The 22,189-nt window shown below is 43.1% G+C and overlaps 1 protein-coding gene across 1 annotated transcript in view; it reads right to left on the bottom strand.

Moving 5' to 3' along the window:
- Positions 1 to 22,189, bottom strand: part of LOC138425106 (putative adhesion G protein-coupled receptor F2P) — a 36,505-nt gene that overhangs the window by 9,712 nt on the left and 4,604 nt on the right. The window contains exons 2-6 of the mRNA XM_069562737.1: positions 16,847 to 16,948; positions 13,273 to 13,315; positions 11,673 to 11,824; positions 9,678 to 9,908; positions 6,528 to 7,889 (exon numbers count right to left, since the gene is read on the bottom strand). Coding sequence (XP_069418838.1) covers positions 6,528 to 7,889; positions 9,678 to 9,908; positions 11,673 to 11,824; positions 13,273 to 13,315; positions 16,847 to 16,924 — 1,866 coding nt within the window. The 5' untranslated portion in view covers positions 16,925 to 16,948. The remainder of the gene's footprint in view (positions 1 to 6,527; positions 7,890 to 9,677; positions 9,909 to 11,672; positions 11,825 to 13,272; positions 13,316 to 16,846; positions 16,949 to 22,189) is intronic.

Genomic DNA, 22,189 nt, shown 5'->3' with positions numbered 1-22,189 from the left:
TCGACACTTAGAATACTACAGTAAACTAAGCAGACTGAGGTCCCTGAGGCATGCAAGAACACTATAGGAATTTTTTATTTGGGCAAAATAAACTGTTTTATGTTTATCAGGAGTTGCGCATCTCATCAGAATATAATAGCCCAAGAAAGTCCAAGGAGACAGGCTATACATGGCCACCTCACAGTTCTTGAACAATCAGTAATGAAAGAAACTTCCACGGAAAATAACAAAAGCAGCTGTGTTCAGCTTTTACGAACACCTCCAACCTCCTTCCCCCATCCACAACTAAAAACTGTTATAAAACTTGTGAAGAAAAATTAAGGCCACGGATACTCATAAAAACTCTAGAGTTTCTAAGTACACTAATAGGTGTTCAGAAATGGGTGCTTCAGATATTATACTATAGAGAGAATTTATTAGTTCTCATATCTCCTATCTCATATCAATACTTCGGCTATCTGACACGAAGAACCAATTCATTGGAAAAGACCCTGATGCTTGGAAAGATTGAGGGCAGGAGGAGAAGGGAGTGACAGAGGATAAGACAGTTGAATGGCATCACTGACTCAATGAATATGAGTTTGAGAAAACTCCGGGAGATAAAAGAGGACAGGAGAGCCTGGAGTGCTGTAGTCCAAGGGGTTGCAAAGAGTTGGACATGACTTAGAGATTGAACAACAACAAGATCTCTTATGATTCATACAAAGATAGATCCCATTAGAGTCACACAGTGGCTGTTCTATCATTATAGTCCATTTGAGTTTTCCACTTTTTTTTTTTTTTTTTTTTGCACAAAACCACTCTGGAAGAAGGAAGGAAATGTGTTTGTCCCATTTCTCACCTAAGGAAGTTCAGAGATTTAACTTTCAAAATGTGAAAGGCAACAACAAAATACATTAGACAAAATTTCTCTTGGAGATGAGGTTACTCAGGTCTTGACTCACCAGACAAGAGATGTAAGATAATGACCTTCGATTTAGGCATCCTTGTTAGGCTGCTCCTATTTCATAATCAAATGTGATCCTTACCCAGGCTGAGGCCTGCTAATGTACATAATTTAAGACAAACGGCACCATAAACATTACACTTGGTTACAACCAAGTGACCATCAGCAGAAACAGTATAAAACCCCCTGCAATCATGATCTGTAAAAACCCAGCTGAAGGATAGAGGACTTCACAGGGACCAGTGCATGGCCACCCAGCTCAGCTATTCCCCCAGACACGCTAAAATACACCTCCCTGTTCACCCAGTCCGTCGAGCGCTCCAAAGCATGGAATGATTCTATCACATTACTCTTTTTATTGTTTCTCTTAACCTACAAGACAACCATTGAAATCTGTCATTGTGTCTATTAAGAAAATGTCACTGATTTTGTGAACCATTCAGTTATAAAGTATCAAGATATAAAGATGCTTGGGCCAAATACATCCCAGTCCAGTTTTGGTACTAGGAATACATTTTAATCCAAAATCTTCACGAGTTTTACCCAGGAATTAAATTTTAAAAGATCAGGGAACCACAATTCTAGCCTGTTTCCTGAAGGCTAAAGGACGAAGCTCTCTCTTTGAAAGATCTTTAATTTCTTGAGTTTGGATTAATTATATTTGTATCTGAACATTTACCATAATGCTCAGCACAAAAGAAATAATAAAGTTATGTCTCTGTGTATTTCTGTATGTGCATGTGTGCATTTAATTGCTTTATTATACAACCTGCATGTATAGCAATAAATATGTAACAGGAAAACATTCCACAAGGATCACTTGTCATTGGTCCATGCCACCTTGGGAAAAGTTAGAAAAAATATCCTTCAAAAAATTCAGATAAGATTTTAGTCACAGTTTTATCTCTGAGTGAGAAGAATTCACTGGTAGCAGCTTCTTTGAATTTCCTTTACTAGAAAAAGCACAGTTTGAGCAGGTAAATCTCAAGATGTTCTCCCAGGGTTTTAAAGTACGTGCTTTAACTGCTGTAGACTGAATATTTGTGTCCTCCAAAAATTCATATGTCAAATCCTAGTGCTGAATGTGAAGATATTCGGAGGTGGGGCCTTTGAGAGGTGATTAGTCATGAGGGCAGAATCTCATGAAAGGGATTTAGGGTCCAAATAAAAGAGGTCCCAGGGAGCTCCTGGCCCCTTTCACCAGGCAGGGTTATGGCAAGAACAAAACTGTCCATCTGTAAACCAGGAAGTGGGCTCTCACCAGATAACTCAGTCTATCTGTATGTGCCTCCATCTTGGACTACCCAGCCTCCAGAACTATAAGAAAGAAATACCTGTTGTTTATAAGCCACCCAGTCTATAGTATTTTTTGTCATAGCAGCCCAAATGGACTGAAACATTTACTTTTCTCCCACCAAAACAGCTAGAGGGGGTCCTCAAACCTCCTACCCAGCCAGTTATTCTCAGTAAATATGAAGGAAGACACAGGTCAGAAGTTATGGATTGACAAATGAACAGTCAAGGTAGCTCTTGACTACATAATAACACTTCCCTAGCTAAAGGGTGGGGCTTCCCCAGTGGCTCAGCGGTAAAGAATTCGCTTGCAATGCAGGAGCCACAGGAGATGCAGGTTCAATCCCTGGGTTGAGAAGATCCCCTGGAGGAGGAAATGGCAACCCACCTCAGTATTCTTGCCTCGAGAATCCCATTGACAGAGGAGCCTGGGGGACCACAGTGGGTGAGGTCGCAAACAGTTGGACTTAGCCCACACACAGCTTGAGCTTTAAATTCCGTGGAGATGCTTCCACAGAGAAGGAACCATGAAATTTTTAAGGTCTTTCTCCTACATCCTGTTGACCTCCTGCATGTGTAGGAGTCTCTCTTCTCCATCTGCCCCATCAGCCTCAGCTGCCTCACATCTCGGTTCCTCCTTAATCCCTGCGTGTCCTGCTTCTTCTTGCTTAGTTGATTCTGTCTTCTCCATCAGTGAGGGCTGATGACTGCCCTTTCTCTCTTCCGGCACTGGGCATCCTCAGGATACTCTGATCCACAGACTTGCTGGTAAACAGCAATAACCAACTCGCCTATTTTGTAGCACTTGCCATTCTCCATGGTTAAATACTTCCACCACAGGTGATTTAAATCTAGCAACACTACCATGTGTAAAATAGATAGCTAGTGGAATAGACAGCTGCTGTATAGCACAAGGGGCTCAGCTCAGTGCTATGTAATGATGGGTGGGGGATGATGAGGGAAGGTGGGAGGCAGGCCCAAGAGGGAGGGGATATATGTATACATACAGCTGATTCACTTCCTTGTACAGCAGAAACTAACACAATATTGTAAAGCAATTATACTTCAATTTAAAAAGAGATAAAAAATGAAAATAATATCAATCCATCAATCAATCCAGCAAGCTGGCATCACTGAACATGGAGTCAGGAAGCGATGGGCACATCATTACACAGTGTTCCCACCACCCAGACATACTAGTTGCCAATAACCTCAAAAGTACGGTGAAATATAGATACAAACAACTACAAAGTGATGCATTTTGAGGATGTATGACCTTTGTTTTCAATCTAACTTATTTAATTTGTAAGGATGTCTATGTTTACAATCAGCTCCCCAAATTCCTAAAAGGTAACAGTCAGCACTCTTGAGCCAGTACAAGCCAGTTCCAGCCCAGCACTGCCTCATGCCTGCCCCAGTGTCTGACCTTCACCCTGACTCTGCGCTCAGTTTCTCACTGTCCCAAGGGTCCTGGCATTTAGCTGGATGGCCCCACCCTCCTCCTTGTCAGGAGTCAAGGCAGAAACAGCTGAAATTACAGGTTGACCCTGTAATAATAGGTAAAGGAGTTCATGGTATCAAAATAAATGCTCACAGCCTGGTTTAAAACAAAAGTCACAAGAAAGTGGCCCCAAGGAAGACAAGGGGAAAAAAAATGCTTAAAAGTGAAACATGAATTCATTCAGCGTTCAGGATGAATGGCCATGGGGTACCCAAAAGAGAAATTTTAGGAACATTACATTTTTAAAAATATTTTTTATTTTGAGGGTCTTTCTGCAAACCATATGGGATCTTAGTTTCCCAACCCATGCCCCTAGCAGTAGAAGCATGGAGTCTGAATCATTGGAGTTCCAGGAAAGTCCCTAGGAACACTACATTTTGAACCCAGTTCTACCAGTGACTAGCTGCATAAATGTGGGTAAGGCAATTGATAATTACCAAAATTAAAAGACGCTTACTCCTTGGAAGAAAAGTGATGAGCAACCTAGACAGCATATTAAAAAGCAGAGACATTACTTTGCCAACTAACGTCCGTCTAGTCAAGGCTATGGTTTTTCCAGTAGTCGTGTATGGATGTGAGAGTTGGACTGTGAAGAAGGCTGAGCGCTGAAAAATTGATGCTTTTGAACTGTGGTGTTGGAGAAGACTCTTGAGAGTCCCTTGGACTGCAAGGAGATCCAACCAGTCCATTCTGAAGGAGATCAGCCCTGGGATTTCCTTGGAAGGAATGATGCTAAAGCTGAAACTCCAATACTTTGGCCACCTCATGCGAAGAGTTGACTCATTGGAAAAGACTTTGATGCTGGGAGGGATTGGGGGCAGGAGGAGAAGGGGAAGACAGAGGATGAGATGGCTGGATGGTATCACTGACTCGATGGACGTGAGTCTGAGTGAACTCTGGGAGTTGGTGATGGACAGGGAGGCCTGGCGTGCTGCAATTCATGGGGTCGCAAAGAGTCGGACATGACTGAGCGACTGAACTGAACTGAACTGAACTGAAGAGTGATACAAAAAATGTATGGTGCAATTAATATTTTTCATACAAATTTAAAAAAAATCAAAAGGTAAAACACCTCTATTTTTGTGTGTTTTTTTTTAAACTGGAGGATATTGCTTTACAGTGTTATATTGGTTTCTGCTGTACAACAAGGTGAATCAGCCATAAATACACGTATATCCCCTCCTTCTTGAGTCTCCCTCCCACATTCCCCATCTCATCCCACAAGGTTGTCCCCAAGACATCAAAACACTTGCTGTGGAATGAAATCATGTACACTTAAATTCTAAAAGAGCAAAACGAGAAAACATTTGACTTAAAATTTCTATTATAAATAAAACATTTATTTGAAATAATCTTATTTTCTTATAAGTACACAATTAGGAACAAAAGCAATATTTCAGAGGACTCTAGAAAACTAAAAGCTCTCTTTTCAGTTAGTTACTACCTACATTTAACATTAAATATAAGAAACTTTGGCTCTTTGATATACCATAGCTGAAAAAATGAAAAAACATTTTCAGTCAAGTAGGGAATCATTAAAGGTACATACAGAGTCACTTGGTAAAATGCTCAGATGTATTTTTAAGTGAAAACATACATTGTTTTTTAACCCCTATGCTATGTAAAAACATATTTGTATATAAGCATAGAAAACTTGGTAAAGATATATATAAAACTGGGAATATTGCTTAATCCACAAGAAGAGAGACTGTCTTTAATACCACTCTGGATGGCTTGCTTCATTAAAATAAGATGGTTTCCAATGGTCACTAAAAATTCTAAAATGGTGAGGAGGGTGGGAGGGAGATCCAAGAGGGAGGGAACATATATGTACTCATGGCTGATTCACATTGATGTACAGCAGAAACCAACACAACATTGTGAAGCAATTATTCTCCAAGAAAACAATTTTATGAAAAAAGTAAAAATAAATTAAAAATTTTTTAATTTTAAATAGAAAGAAATATAATATGTGGGCACATTTTAATATCTCTACTTACATATCCAGATTTTGGGGAAAGTAGTATTATTTAGTTTCTAAACAGCAACAGCTCAGCTTTTAATATTTTATTTATTTATTTGGCTGTTACAAGTCTTAGTTGCAGTATGCAGGATCTTTCATTTGGAACATGAGGAATCTTTGGTTACAACAAGTGGAATCTAGTTCCCTGATCAGAGAACGAACCTGGCCCTCAGCACTGGGAGCGCAGAGTCTTAGCCCCTGGACCACCAGGGGAGTCCCCCATTCACTGTTGTCTTTCATTTTTAAACAGTCCTATAAAACGGGAATTCTTCTACCTATTTCGTAAGTGAGGAAAACATGACTTGACAAAGTTAAGCAAATATCCCAAGAGAGTGTTACACATTCATAAATCAGAGAGTCTAGATTTTAATCCAGGCCTTTCTGGAACAAAACCTTACTTCCTGCCTCAATTTCCCCTCCACAAACGCACTCAGTCAAATCAGTCATTTCCTACTCTTTGCCACGCGTGGATTGTGACCCGCCAGGTTCTTTTGTCCGTGGGATTCTCCAGGCAAGCATATTGGAGTGGGTTGCCATTTCCTCTCTAGAGGATCTTCCAACCCAAGGATCAAAGCTGAATCCCCTGCGGCTCCTGCACTGGCAGGCAGATTCTTTACCACTAGCACCACCTGGGAAGTCCTCCTGACTCAATATGCTATTTCAAATCCTTTGTCTGTTATAAATACGATGCTACGAGCTCCTGATCACAAAACTTTCTCCTGAATTCTCTCACTGTGGACTCAGTCAGAAGGCTCCGGACTTACCTGGAAGGCGTTGAGCAGGGAAAAGATGATGTGGCACGCCAGCGAGCCGTCATTGAGGACCGTGGCTATGCCGAATCCCCAGGTCAGTCCCAGCAGCGGCGTGAGGATGGCAATGTTTTTACTGATCCTCACGATGGCCCTCACTTCCTGGAACATGGAACTGCCAATGGCCGCTCGCCGGGTCTTGACAATCACCAGTGTGACTGTGACCAGGTTGACAACCACGATGGCCAGAGCCGGAACCACAAAAGCCAGAAGGGCCTTGGTCATGTCCCAGTTGAGCCAACAGGCCTCAGGCCGGAGATAACCTTTGCCAGGCTCAGTGGCAGCGACCGTGATAGCAGCGATGAGCAAAGGGCACCCGTAGCCCACTGCAAAGAGAGCTGCCACCAGGACGGACTTGGGCAATGTATGGAAGACTATCAGGATTCCGTAGAGGATGAGGAGTGCCTTGGCGAGCATCCAGAAAAACACAGAAAGGTAAAAGAAATGAACAAAAAAGGTTGCTGCCACGCATGCGCTGTGGTGCTTCGTTGGACCGCTAAGAAAGGAAGCCACGACGAACCACACATCAGCCATCAGTAAGGTGGTCGCAATGTTGGCAATGCACACGTGGCGTAAGTATGAGATCTCTGTCTTCGTCACCTGGCCCCAGACCAAGGCCTCGATGGACAAGCAGAGGATCAAGCTGCAAATAGAAACACCCAGGCCTATGTACGTGATGTAAATCAGGATGGGGCTCTGCAAGACGTGGGGTGCCATCAGAATCGAGAAAGAGGTAAACGCCTTGCTCGGGCTACATTTGCAGACCGCCTGCTGGGAGTTCTCCTCAATCATCTGGCAGACCTTGCGGTCCCATCTGCCCTCTAAGGAGTGCCAGCCTGCACACTGTGCCGTCCTGTCCTCTGACTTGCTGATCTTTTCAAAAATCAGTGAGATTTTTTCAAGTTCCTTGGGCAGAATGACAGACAGGACAAGCCCATTCACGGTGATGCTTTCCAACACACTGGCTTCTAAGATGGCCCCCAGAGTTGGAAATGCGATGCTGACAGCCCGAGAAGGAGAAGGCACCTCCCGAAGTTCCTCTCTACTGATCAATACCTTCCCCGTGACCACGTCGCTGGTGTCGTTAACTCTCATTGAAAAGGTGAAATTCTTTCCGGCGTTGTCTCTAGAGAGGATGGTGCCCACCGTGTGGATGAAAGTATCTGCTATGTCAATGGGATGCTTATTGACAAATAGCTTTCTTGCGAAGGAATTTATTGAATGTAGCAGGACACAGCTGCTGTTTCTTTCCGGGATGAAGGTCCAGTTTGAGATGCTTTTGCTATTTAGAATGTGGTTGGCCATGATGCTGTAACTCTGTCAATGAAGAACCGGGATTAGTACTGAGCCACTCTCTGAATCTGCCAGAACAATCAACATTTACTTTTTAAATGTGTGGTCCTGGGATGTTCCTGGTGGCTCAGTGGTAAAGAATCCACCTGCCAATGCAGGAGACACGGGTTGGATCCCTGAACCGAGAAGATCCCACGTGTCATGGAGCATTAAGCCTGTGCATTGCAACTGTTGAGACTGTGCTCTAGGGCCCGGGAGCCACAACTACTGAAGCCCACACACTCTAGAGCCCGGGCTCCGCAATAGGAGAAGTCACCGCAGTCAGAAGCCCTTGCCCTGTAACTAGAGAGTAGCCCCTGCTCGCCGCAACGAGAGCAAAGCCTGAGCAGCAACAAAGACCCAGCACAGCCAAGAATACAAAAATAGATAAATAAATAATTAACATCATACATAAAAAAGTGATCCTCCAGCTGGCAGCAAAGGCATCCCCTGGAACTGCCTGGAGATCCAGAATCTCAGGCTCCACCCCAGACCTAGTCAATCAGAATCAGCATCCTTTTTTAAAACTGAAGTATTGTTGATTTACAGGGTTGTATTAAGTACTGTTGTCCAGCAACAGACTCAGTTACACACACATGTATATAAATACACATTCTTTTGCATTTCTTTTCCATTATGGTTTATCACAGGATATTGAATACAGTTCCCTGTGCTATACAGTAGGACCTTGTTGTTTATCCATTCTCTATATACTAGTTTGCATCTGCTAATTCCAACCTCCCAATCCATCCCTCCGTCGCCACCCTCCCCCTTGGCACCAGTCTATTTTCTATGTCTATGTAGAACCAGTATCTTAATGAGACTCCCAGATGAGGTTAGTGCTGCAAGGGAATTGCCTTCTTCCGATTTTGTGCAATGCCTTCCTCCCCCGCGCCCATTGCCGTCATCAATTCCTTTTCATACCTTAGCGAAACTAACATTTGTTTACTCTGGTCAGAGCACCTATTACATAATTAGCATTTAATGCATCCCACTTGTGTGCAGCACCCTGTATAGGAACATTTGTTGTTGCTTAGTTGCTAAGTCATGTCCGACTCTCTTTTGACCCCATGGACAGTAGCCTGCCAGACTCCTCTGTCCATGGGTTTTCCCCAGGCAAGAATGCTGGAGTGGGTTGCCATTTCCTTCTCCAGGGAATCTTCCTGACCCAGAGATCGAACCAGTGGCTCCAGCATTGACAGGTGGGTTCTTTACCGCTGAGCCATCAGGGGGCCCCACGTATAGGAACATACCAAACTGGAAATCAATCCTAGAGGCTAAACTTACTTTTTAATATCCTCTGCTTTGAAGATCAAAGCGAAAAAAAAAAAAAAAAGGATCCAGTTCCATTTTACATTCCTGAGGCAGATATGTATGATTGTTTTCTTTGCACTCAGTTATTTTCCTTTTTTGCAACCTGTTCTGACTCCAGATGAAAGTAAGAAAAGTCTTTCTCTCTGCAGATCTACCATGGTTCTCAGTTTCCAGTAGCCAAATAGACCCTGGAAATGTACACCGGGGTTTAATCCACACCCCATAAGTGGTCTCTCTAAATGTTTGTTGATTGCATGTTTTCACTTTTTCATTCTTCTATTCATTAGCTCTTCATTCACTTTTCAATGACAATTTATTGAACACTTGCTGTGCTAAGCACTGGAGATACTGAGATGAAAAACACGGTTCTCAGACCCCCAAAAGCTCACAGAGTATCCAGCTCACCTGCATTCCTTTTCCATCAAGATGATTCCCTACCACATCCTCACCACCACTCACCTGCATCTTTGCCTCATCAACATCCGTCATTGGCACAGTGGAGATGTTGTGTAAGAGTTGCACAATCACAGCAATGTTTCCTGGAATCCGGGGAGACTTCTGAATGTTCCTAATCACGCAGGACAGATCCTGCGGACACTTTTCCATTAACAAATCTGTAATAGTCTCAGGCTTGTGGGTATATTCGCTTATTTTTGATCCTCCAAATGTTTGAACCGAATTTAAATCTGCCTAAGAAATGGCAAAAAGCAACAAAAAGTTTTTTTAATGTTCCTTTTGTTTTAAATAGAAAAAGAGTTTTACCAAAATTTAGGACAGTCTGATTACACGATGGTATACTGCATAATGTTTTTGTATTTTACGTTCTCAAGTTCATACTCGCTGTGAATTACCTGCCCAATACCAGGGTGTTTCAACAGAAAAGGAAAGCCCTGCCTTGCCAGCCACCTGCTTCCTGCCCAAAATAGCAGCTGTGGTCTTTAGCACACCTCTTCTGACTTCTTCTGTGTATGTGTGCTGCACATTCATTCTGTAGGTAAATTTCTAGTACCCTCTAAGCTTATTTCTACTATTCCTGAGGGCCAAAGCATGAGATATGAGCATATTTTTAAATAGAAATTCTGAGCTGAATTTGGATGAATCTGTTGGGACATCCATAGAGGACTGAAAGTATTGATAGATCTCCCATGGATTCAGGCTTGAGTCTCACCCTTGAGAGCAAGCAGGGCAAACTATGGCCCCAGGATAATCACCTGATTTGGGGTGGGAGCGGGGGCAGGGCATGTTGCATGGCTTGTGGGATCTTAGTTACAGAACAAGGAATCAAACCCAGGCTCTCAGCAGGAAGAATGCAGAGTCTTAACCACTGCATCACCAGGTTATGGTGACAGTCACCAGGTTGCTGCTGCTGCTGCTAAGTCACTTCAGTCGTGTCCGACTCTGTGAGACTGCATAGACAGCAGCCCACCAGGCTCTCCCGTCCCTGGGATTCTCCAGGCAAGAATACTGGAGTGGGTTGCCATTTCCTTCTCCAATACATGAGAGTGAAAAGTGAAAGTGAAGTCACTCAGTCATGTACGACCCTCAGCGACCCCATGGACTGCAGCCTTCCAGGCTCCTCTGTCCATGGGATTTTCCAGGCAAGAGTACTGGAGTGGGGTGCCATTGCCTTCTCCTTATTGCCAAAAATGGCCTGTTTTTTAGTAAATATAGTTTTATTGGAACTGATGGATTTATTGGACAGGTACAAACACACCAACCACACAGCGTCACATCCACTTTCCCCCTAGTGAGTGCTACATGCATTGCTGATTTCTTATTTTTTTTAATTGAAATATAATTGCTTTACATTGTTGTATTAGTCTTCGCTGCACAACAAAATGAATCGGCTATATGTATACATATATCCCTACCCTCTTGAATTTCCTTCCCACCCACCCCAATCCCACCCCTCCAGGTCATCACAGAGCAGTGTGCTGAGCTCCCTGTGCTCTGCAACAGCTCCCCACTAGCTGTCTGTTTTCTACATGCAGTGCTTATATGTCAATGCTTCTCTCCCAGTTTGTTCCACCCTCCCCTCCCCTGCCACAGCCACAAGTCCATTCTCTATATCTGCGTCTCTTATTCCTGCCCTACTAATAGGTTCATCTGTACCATTTTTCTAGATTCCATATATATACCTTAATATACAATATTTGCTTTTCTCTTTTGGGCTTACTTCACTCTGTATGACAGATTCTAGGTCCAGCCACATGACTACAAATGATCCAATTTCATTCATTTTTATGGCTGAATATATATATATATTTTTATGGCTGAATATACATATATATATATATATACACACACAATATCCCATTGTATATGTATACCACAACTTCTTTATCCATCTCACTGCTGATGGACATTTAGGTTGCGTCCATGCCCTGACTGTTGTCAATTGTGCTGTGCTGCTAGTGTGGGGCTCCACTTTGTAGGTGGGAGAAAGGATGTTACCTCAAAGATGTTGAAGGCAGTGAGAGTACGACAGGTGTCAGTGACTTTGTGCCATTTCTTTTGCCTGCATAAAAACCCCATATCCCCGGGAGTGTCTGGAGGGCAAGGTTGGCTGCAGTAGGAATTGTCCACACAAGTGCCATGGCATTCACCTGAGGAAAGAAAAGGTGTCAGCATTGCATGGAGAGGTCTGGGCTCTGGACCACGTGGGCCAGTTACCACAGTGTCCACACAGTGAAGGCGCATCAGCCCTATGGACATCAGGTGTCTTTTCTTTGTAAAGCGCAGGACGATTGAAATAGATCAGAGGTCATCATCTATTTCAGTGACAACCTCCTATTATTTCCAACAAACTAGTATCCTGAACTCTAAGGCTTAAGATAGATAAAAATGGTACCATCCCAGCTGAAGTGAGTAAGAGAGAAGAGCCCATGGTTCAGTCCACTAGCTCCCTCTCTTACCCCATAGGAACCCCCTAAACATGCCTCATGCCTGCAGCTCCCCAAGAACACAGTTTGGAAGCCAGCATGCCTGATATTCTCTAAGAAATTTCTCAGCTCCAATTCCTTTAAAAAGCTAGGAATAAAACCACATATGACCCAGCAATCCCACTTCTAGACATATACCTGGAGGAAACCAAAACTGAAAAAGACACATGTTCCCCAATGTTCATTGCAGCACTATTTACAATAGCTAGAACATGGAAGCAACCTAGATATCCCTCAACAGATGAGTGGATAAAGAAGCTGTGGTACATATACACAATGGAATATTACACAGCCATAAAAAGGAACACACTTGAGTCCGTGCTAATGAGGTGGGAGAACCTAGAGCCTATTATACAAAGTCAGAAAGAGAAATATAAATATCATATACTGACACATATATATGGATTCTAAAAAGATGGTACTGATGAATTTATCTTCAGGGCAGCACTGGAGAAACAGAGATAGAGAACCAACCTATGGACATGGGGGGAGGGGAGGAGGGAGAGGATGAGATGCACGGAGAGGGTAACATGGAAACTTACTATACCATATGTGAAACAGACAGCCAGTGGGAATTTGCTGTATGACTCAGGGAACTCAAACCAGGGCTCTGTGACAATCTAGAAGGGTAGGATGGGGAGGGAGATGGGAGGAAGGTTCAGAAGGGAGGGGACATGTGTGTACCTATGGCTGATTCTTATTGATGTATGACAGAAAACCACAAAATTCTGTAAAGTAATTATCCATCAATTTAAAAAGAATAATAAATTTAAAAAAGTATTATACAAAAAAATAAATTTCTTAGCTCCAGAACTTTACAAGGAGTTATGTCATCGATGGGGTCTCATAGACCCCCCCATAGCCACTGCTCCATTTTGAGTTAGTTCAATCCAAAGGATTTATGGCAAAGAACTCTCAGACCAGGACGGAGCAAGAAGGGAGCAGGGGTCAAAGGTACAATTTAAGATGAGAAGAGTAAAAAAAAAAAGTCCAGATACACGCCATCGAGGTGTGCCATCTACCATGCCATGAGATAGAGGGCTGAGAAGAGCTCTGCGTTACGACAGCTGAATAGGAACACACCCAACTGTTAGTAACTGCTGCCAACATACCGTGTGGCCTGGTAGACACCCGCTCCTTGCTCTTGTTGGCAGCCTAGGAAGGGAAAATTAAAATTCAGGTCAAAAGCACCCAGTGATTCACTTTCACCACATCTGAATCGGCTCTGACGCCAGCATGCCACTGAATTTAAGACCATGAATTTGTCACCATGGTCCCATTTCCCCTCAGCCTGAACAGATGTCTTTCCATCGCTATTCAGCAGGAGAATTCCTTCCACTCCAGGAAGAATGATCTGCTTTCTATCTAGGAAATACACCCTGGGCAGATGTGGACTTACTGGAAATTAATGAAGGTTAAGCTGCAGAACCCCTTGCTTGCATGGGCCCCTTCTATGTGCTGAAAGAGTCCAGCAACATGTTCACGTGATCATTGTTGTTGTTTAGCTGCTAATTCATGTCCAACTCTTTGCAACTCCATGGACTGTAGCCCGCCAGGTTCCTCTGGCCATAGGATTCCCCAAGCAAGCATATTGGAGTGGGTTGCCATTTCCTTCTCCAGGGGATCTTCCTAACCCAGGGATCAAACCCACGTCTCCTTCATTGGCAGGCAGATTATTTACCACTGAGGCACCACGGAAGCTCCATCATTATCATATGTTTTATTAAATTTTCAGAAGCAAAATAGTTTAGCCATCATCTATTCAGTTCTTTTTTTTTTTTTTTCCCAACTCCCCCTCCTTTACATTCTCCCTTATTTTGGAGAGCACTCGAAGGATATAGCTGTTTTGGGTAGAAGTTGATTTGGGTATTTGTTTAATTTGGCTTCAATAGCATATATTTATGAATTTTGCAGTCATATTTGCATTACAAAGAGGACATCAACATATAAGAGGCATTCGTTCTCAGAGTATTTACAATTAGTCATAGAACAAGAAAATCCTAAGTGCTCAAGATATCTTGCAACTAACATATGAAAAAGATTTGATTTCCCCAAGGCAATGGCACCCCACTCCAGTACTCCTGCCTGGAAAATCCCATGGACAGAGGAGCGTGGAAGGCTGCAGTCCATGGAGTCGCTGAGGGTCGTACATGACTGAGCGACTTCACTTTCACTTTTCACTTTCATGCATTGGAAAAGGAAATGGCAACCCACTCCAGTGTTCTTGCCTGGAGAATCCCAGGGACGGGGGAGCCTGGTGGGCTGCTTCTCTATGAGGTCACACAGAGTTGGACACGACTGAAATGACTTAGCAGCAGCAGCAGCAGCAGCAAATTTGAAAACAGTCTTTCTTACATGTTTACATGATATTATTAACAATGAATTGAGAAGCTGAAAGGTTGTTTTTTTTTTGACTAGCCATAAGAATGAAAAAAATCTGATCGTCAATTTTAGAGGTAAACTGAATCATCTTTCTATTTTTGTTATAGAAAAAAACTGCAAAATTATTGACATGTAAGTATGCAGCCAAAAAATGTAGGAAGGAAATTTTGGCAGTTTATTTATAAAAATATTGTTACTAATTTATTACTGGAGGGACTGCCCTGAGGGTCCAGTGGTGAAGACTCCATGCTTCCAATATAGGGGACACAGGTTTGACCTCTGGTCAGGGAACCGAGATCTCACACGCCACTCGGTGCCAACCAAATAAATAAATAAATAGATGCATGAAAGTGCAAGCATTTCAAGATGCCCTTAGCCCATCTTGAGTGGATCATGATCTCCAATGCACCATAATAAAGCACTTCAAAATGAACAATTCTGGATAACACTTGGCCCATTAAACAGACTCCAGTGAGGTCACATCCTGCTAGTCAGATAGGAGGGCAGAAGGCAATAGTATGCTATTTACAAAAATTCTGGAAACTGTCTTCTTAAGTGAAGGAACTGATTCACTTCCAGTTAATCTGCCAAAGTCCACGTACACAAACCCACCTGATCTCTTCATTTCTAGGGTGGTATCCGATCTGGGCCGCTTAAGCTTCAGCTAGTAACAATCCACGGACAGAGCAGCTTGGCACGCTACAGTCCACGGGGTCGCAAAGAGTCAGACACAACTGAGCGACTAACACACACACATAACAACAATCCTCAGACTAATACTGTGAACAAGACACTTGTAAACCCATCACCCGCTAAACCCTCAGAATTGCCTGAGAGAGGTTGGAAGACAGACAGCGCCCCCCAAAAAGCTCAGCCCCTAGCAACTTGTAAATTGAGAAGAAAAGGATGGAACATCTCTGGTAAGGTGAGTCCCTGATAATCAAGAAAACAAAGCCAGCCTCCCATGCTCAGCCTCCAAGTTCTGTCTTGTGGAAGAGTACGGATGAGGACATGAAGAGGAAATAGTACAGAGCTGTGGAGTTGGGTGCCTCCTAGAAAAGGCCTTTCTGAGGGGGTCTCTAATCTTTCCCAGAAACTGGGCTGTAACTCAGTATTAGAGGGAGGGGAGTCATGGAGAAATTTCCCATCCAGGGGCACATTACTCAGGGTGAATATTGTTTGGAAACTTCTAGAAAGAATTCTTTATTTAACTTTTTAGTTTATATTGGATTATAACTGATTAACCATGTTGCCATAGTTTCAGGTAAATAGCAAAGGGGCTCAGCCATACATACACATGTGTCCATTCTCCCCCAAACCCCCTCCCATCCAGGCTGCCACCTGACCAAGGTGCTCACTTCTCCTTCCTGCCCATTGGTGGTGTTCACCATCAGGCTTCTCGAAGGAGATGCCATTTTGGGTGGGACAGTGTTTCACGGTGCCGGGACCATTCCTAAGTCCAGCTCACTCAATGCCATTAGCCATCTCCCAGTCAAGCTTGGAGACTTCCCTATAGTTCAGATGGTAAAGAATCTGCCTGCAATGCAGGAGACCCGAGTTCAATCCCTGGGTCAAGAAAATCCCCTGGAGAAGGAAATGACAACCCACTCCAGTATTCTTGCCTGGAGAACTCCATGGACAGAGGAGCTTAGCAAGCTACCATGGGGTCGCAAAGAGTCGGACATGACTTAACTAACACACACACAGTCAAGGTCACATTCCTCCCAGCCTCCACATTCTCAGATGCCTTTAAGGAAGAGGCAGTACCCTGTTTACCAGCCGCTGAAAGATTCACCATCAAAGGATAGGGAAGAAGAGTGGATTACCCTTACCTCATTCAAAGCCCTTTGCATCTCAGGAAATTATGGAAAAAGCAGATGGGAAAATAACTGGCAGCTATTGGCTAAAATGGGTTTTGGTGGCCTGCAGTTGCAGTTTCTTCTGGTTGGAGCATTCTACCCCATCTTCAGGCTTCCCTCATGGCTCAACTGGTAAAGAATCCGCCTGCAATGCAGGAGACCCCAGTTCGATTCCTGGGTCGGGAAGATCCCCTGGAGAAGAGATAGGCTACCCACTCCAGTGTCCTTGGGCTTCCCTTGTGGCTCAGCTGGTAAAGAATCCGCCGGCAATGTGGGAGACCTGGGTTTGATCCCTGGGGTCGCAAAGAGTCAGACACAACTGAGCGGCTTTCACTTTCACCCCTTCTTCTACATACCCTTCAGCTCAGATGGGCTGGCAAACTCATGGGTTCTAGTTTCCATTTGGTCTCCCCACCGGTTCATCCTCCCACCTCCCTCTTCTCACCTGGCATAACGTCCTGCAGGACTCTGTGGCCAAAAGAAACACGCAGCCGTACAGCAAGAGCAAAAGCATCTGAGTCATCGTCTTCGGCGGTTGCGTTTCTGGCTATTAGAAAAAACAAAAAGGCAAAATGTCTCCAATTGGAAGATTTCGATGTTCCATGCAGAACCAGTCAGCCTGAGACTGGGTTCTGTCCTTAGTGCTGTCTGCTTGGGTCCCCCTGCTCCAGAGGTGGGGGCCCCTGGTCTCCCTAGACCTTACCAGGATGCTGCAGGTGTGCACACCAGCTGGCCCTGGGAGGTGCAAGCAATCGCTGTGATAACCTTCAAGTTCTGCTGTTGTCTTGCATGTAACACCTAGCATGGGAATCCCTCCAAAGGCATCTGCCTACTGGGGTGTGACATGCCGGCCCATATTTGGGGAGCAGGAAGGATGGTATACTCTCTGGGTTAGGCAGGGCTGAGAAACCTGTGGGTGGCTAGGGTAGAAGGTGAGCTGGCATTTCCACATGCAAGCTCAGATTAGAAATAGCTTTTGAAGGAGAGTAAGCACCAGGCTTGACCTATGGTCCCTCATTTCCACCTAACTCTGGAGCTGTATTTTCATAGGTAGGTAGCAGCTTCTTCAAAACTGATCTTAGACATGCCCTGGTATTGTTATTTCTGCCAAAACTGATGTCAAAACTAAAATGATTTCTTAGCATCTGGAACCGTGCTGGATGCATGATGGGGACATAGAAAATTCCATAAGAAAGAGTAAAGGTGGGAGGGAGAGAAGGGAGACTGGAAGAACTGATAATTTGCATCAGAGTCCATGCTTTATAGATATAAATTCTAATAACTTCAATATTTTTCATCCCTGAGTAAGATATTCTTTGAGAGGTGTTGACTGTTTCTTTGCTTTTAGATGGAAGGAGAAGACTTGGATGTCATCAACAAAGGCCAGGAGCTTTTGCAATGGTTAATACTAACTATTTGATCAAATAGCTGAAAAAGAAATAGTCTTTATCCCAACCATGCATAATTCTATAAAAAACAATGCCATTGTTTTAAAGACTAGGCAAATTACATTTTAAAATCATGTTTGCTGCATTGAAATAATTGTCTAGCTGAAGTTCACTGAAATCTAATGATAATTTAAAATATTTTGCAGTGCCTGTTTCAGACTATCATTAACAGTTTTCCGAAGGTCTTGTAGTATTTTATTCTCCTTTAATTAAAAAGAATTCTTTTAATTGAACTGTAGTTGGTTTACAATATTGTGTTAGTTTCAGATGCGCAGCAAAATGAGTCAGTTAAACACACACACGCGCACATATATATATATTCTTTTTTCAAATTCTTTTCCTATTTAAATTGTTACATAGTAGTTTCCTGTGCTATCCAGTAGGTCCTTGTTGGTTATCCATTTTAAATTCAGCAGTGTGTACATGTCAATCCAAACTCCCTAAATATCCCTTCCCCCCCCCGCACCCCACCCCTGCTTCCTCCTATATTTGTTCTCCAAGTCTGTGAGTCTGTTGTTTTGTAAACAAGTTCATTTGTATCAGCTTTTTTTTAGATTCCACATATTAGTGATATCATACTATTATCTGTCTTTCCCTGTCTGAGTTACTAAAAGTGATATATTTTAATCTGGACTTAAGGAAAATCCTTTTTCTTCCAGATTTGTTGACAGTTAGCCAAAGTCATGAGCTCTTCCTCTAGTTCCGGGCAAGCAGAAAACTTAGAAGTAAAAGTATAGTGGCAAAAGAGTAACAGGAATCTGATCTTTGACTACCCACTCCCCCCACCCAGCCTCCTTCTTCCCTATTTTCAAAGAGTCAAGCTTTCTGATGGTCCAGACCTGCCTTCCCAGGTTTGCTCCACACCTTTCTGAAAGTCAGGAACAGCTGGAGAGGAATGCTTTCCTCTCAAACAGATGTTTAAAAATGTCGATTCCAGGGACTTACCTGGTGCTCCAGTGGCTAAGGTTCACACTCACAATGCAGGAGGCCCAGTTTTGATCCCTGGTTGGGGAACTAGATCCCACCTGCCACAGCTGAAGGTCCTGAGTGCTGCAACTAAGGTCTAGCTCCGCTAAACTAAGTAATTAATTTAAACAAGTATTTATTCCATGCAGCTCAAGCCAAAAAAAGATTATTAAAGACATTTATTTCAGAAAAGGTTTATCTCTCCAGAATGTACAACATGAGAAAAGTCACTTCTTGAGATTCTCACCAAAAAAAATTTCATGAAGCAATCACCTCAGCTCTGAAATTTCACACAGTGAAACATGCCAAATACAAAAGCATGCCAGAATGCTTTTTATTAAGAAATGGCTCCCCTTTCCTTTATCCAAAATAAAAAAATAAAACAAAAAACAAAAAACTCAGCAACGTGAATGATTACAATAGCTACATCTACAGAGATAACGTTTCAACGTAGAATGTTTTCTCATCCTCTGCTGGCCACTTTCTAAATATGACAAAAGTGCTTACAATTTCATTTATGTCTTTTCTCAACAAACGTAAGATGAGCTTCCCGTCTCCAAGCAATGCCCAACAGAAATTAAACAATGGTGTCCTAAATAGAAATTAAACAATGACAGCAAGAATGACTACTTTCCAGGTCCCCTCAAGATCTCGGGAAGTCACAGTCTAATGGCACTCTTGAAGCACCACCCATTGGGTGGCAACTTGGCTGGGGTTTGCTCCCTGAAGATCTCCGGACTCTTGAAGTCAAAGCAAGGCAAGTAGACATGAGAGGAAGTGTCCCCAAGTTTCAGATTCCGCAAAGCAATTCCCAAATTTGTTAGCAATTCAATTCTGAAATATTTCTTCCTATCTTTATGTCAAATTCCTCTATCCCCAAAGCCATAGGTTGAGTGACAAAGACTAAACAGGCAGAAAGAAAGCACAGGTGCTGCAAAACACACCCTGGCATGTGTTTTGCATATGGCTCCATCAGAAACAAACATCTACTTAATTTAAACACACTCACACAAACAGGAGAAGGCAATGGCACCCCCACTCCAGTACTCTTGCCTGGAAAATCCCACGGACAGAGGAGCCTGGTAGGCTGCAGTCCATGGGGTCACTAAGAGTCGGGCACAACTGAGCGACTTCACTCTCGCTTTTCACTTTCATGCATTGGGAAAGGAAATGGCAACCCACTCCAGTATTCGTGCCTGGAAAATCCCAGAGACAGAGGAGCCTAGTGGGCTCCCGTCTATGGGGTCGCACAGAGCCGGACACGAATGAAGTGACTTAGCAGCAGCAGCACACACACAAGTGATAGAGACCAGAGCAGTTCTATAGAGTGATTTGAGGGGGAAAAACTCTACAACTTTAACCCTTAAATCTTGACTAGGAAAAAAAGAAAGTATTGGAATAGTAATCATGGCAAACACAAACAAGAGTCAAGAAAACTCCAGACATATTTAGATCAGACACCCAGGAGTATTTCAGTCACCAGCCTGGTCAGCTGAGTCTGCGGCTCCTACTTGCATAATTAGGTTTCGAGGTGAATTGCTGAGGCTTCTAGTGAGCTCCACAAAACACTATGTATGTACCCAGACAGACTGTGGAAACACATTTCAGATGATCTCAGGGGTGGAATATTCCATAGCGTCTATCCTGTAGACATCGTACTCTCACCCCTAGCCGATGACCAATCCCCTCCTCCTACCTAAATGCAGACACTATAAAAGGCAAGAGATTGGTAAAATAGATACTGTCTATTACTATATGTCTGACACTATATTTACATTCACTCTTGTAATGCCTTTGGTTAGTTCTAAGTAACTAAGTGATTGCCACAATTTTTTTTTTTTTAATTAAGGGGCTGAAAGTTGACCCTGGCTAACCTCATAGTTACTAAGTGGCATGCTGCTGCTGCTGCTGCTGCTGCTAAATCACTTCAGTTGTGTCCGACTCTGTGCGACCCCATAGACGGCAGCCCACTAGGCTCCTCTGCCCCTGGGATTTTCCAGGCAAGAATACTGGAGTGGGTCACCATTGCCTTCTCTGACTAAGTAGCATAGCTAAGATTTAAACCCAGATCTGCAATTTTTTCCAGTATCTTTTCTGATATAAGAAAGAGCTGATCTTTGTATGGAGTTAATTCCTTCAGAACATTTCACACATAACTTTCACCTTGACCTCATAAAATTTTATGTGGTAAACAAAAAAGTTACCATTTTCCCTTTTTTATCAAAGAGGAAATTGTCCAGATAACAGGCAGCTTTTCCAAGGTCATACACCAAGTTATTGGAAGAACCAGATTCTTTTGACTCCTGATTAAGGGGTTTTTAAACTACAGCTATCTGTCCCTGTCCTCCTTCCTGTCCTCACTGGAGATGTAAAAGAACTGATCACTATCTCTATTTCTCAGTAAAAAAAAAAATTATACACATAGATATACAGAGACAGACAAAAACAGTGATTTCAGAGACAGATGATAGATAGAGAGATCTAGATTTAAATAATCTTTTAGAAATATACAAACTAAGTAGAATTGCCCTCAGAACTCCTTCAGTCTTCATCCTGAGTCATCTCCATGTTGTGCCCAGATGTTCAGGATCTCATTTTGACTCCAGTCTAAAATCTCTGTCCTTGGACAAAGCTCCTTCCTTTCTCTGAAGCAAACTTTGCCACACCAATAACCTCCTTTCTCGAATCTTAGCCATTTGGAATTCTTCTGACTGCCAAGAAGGAACTACCTTCAGTCAGATAGGCTGACTACCAATAATACGGAAGTGAATATTAATGGCTTGTGATTTAATCATCCCAGGTAAGTGTACATTCTAACAGGAATTTCCCAGAGGCAACCTCTCCAACTTTGGCCACCTGATACGAAGAACTGACTCATTGGAAAAGAGCCTGATCCTGGGAAAGATCGAAGGCAGGAGGAAAATGGGACGGCAGTGGATGAGATGGTTGGATGGCATCACCAACTCAATGGACATGAGTTTGAGCAAGTTCCAGGAGTTGGTGATGGATAGGGATGCCCTGCAGTCCATGGGGTCGAAAAGAGTCAGACACAACTGAGTGACTGAACCTCTCCAATACTATGAAGTAAAGGCACTAACCCTGGTCAATGGGCCAAATTCTTGGGCACGAGGATGCTCTATGACCCCAACCATACCCACAGAACTACCTCCTCTGATATGTTTATGTAAGTCAGTCCTCTGTTTTCTCCAGATGCCCAGTTTTTTAAACTTTCCATCAGTTTCATTGGTTCCTCTGAGCCTTGGCAAGCTTCACGAACCTCCTTTTGAATTGCATGTTTTTCTCTTTATGCATGCAGATTTCAGGCCATGGTGAGTAATGAATGACTCACACTGAAAGGTAAACAGCAAACAGGC

The sequence above is a fragment of the Ovis canadensis genome, chromosome 20 (genome assembly GCF_042477335.2).
Source record: "Ovis canadensis isolate MfBH-ARS-UI-01 breed Bighorn chromosome 20, ARS-UI_OviCan_v2, whole genome shotgun sequence".
NCBI lineage: Eukaryota > Metazoa > Chordata > Mammalia > Artiodactyla > Bovidae > Ovis > Ovis canadensis.
The sequence above is the reverse complement of the archived record's forward strand: the minus strand, read 5'-3'. Positions and strand labels throughout refer to the sequence as shown.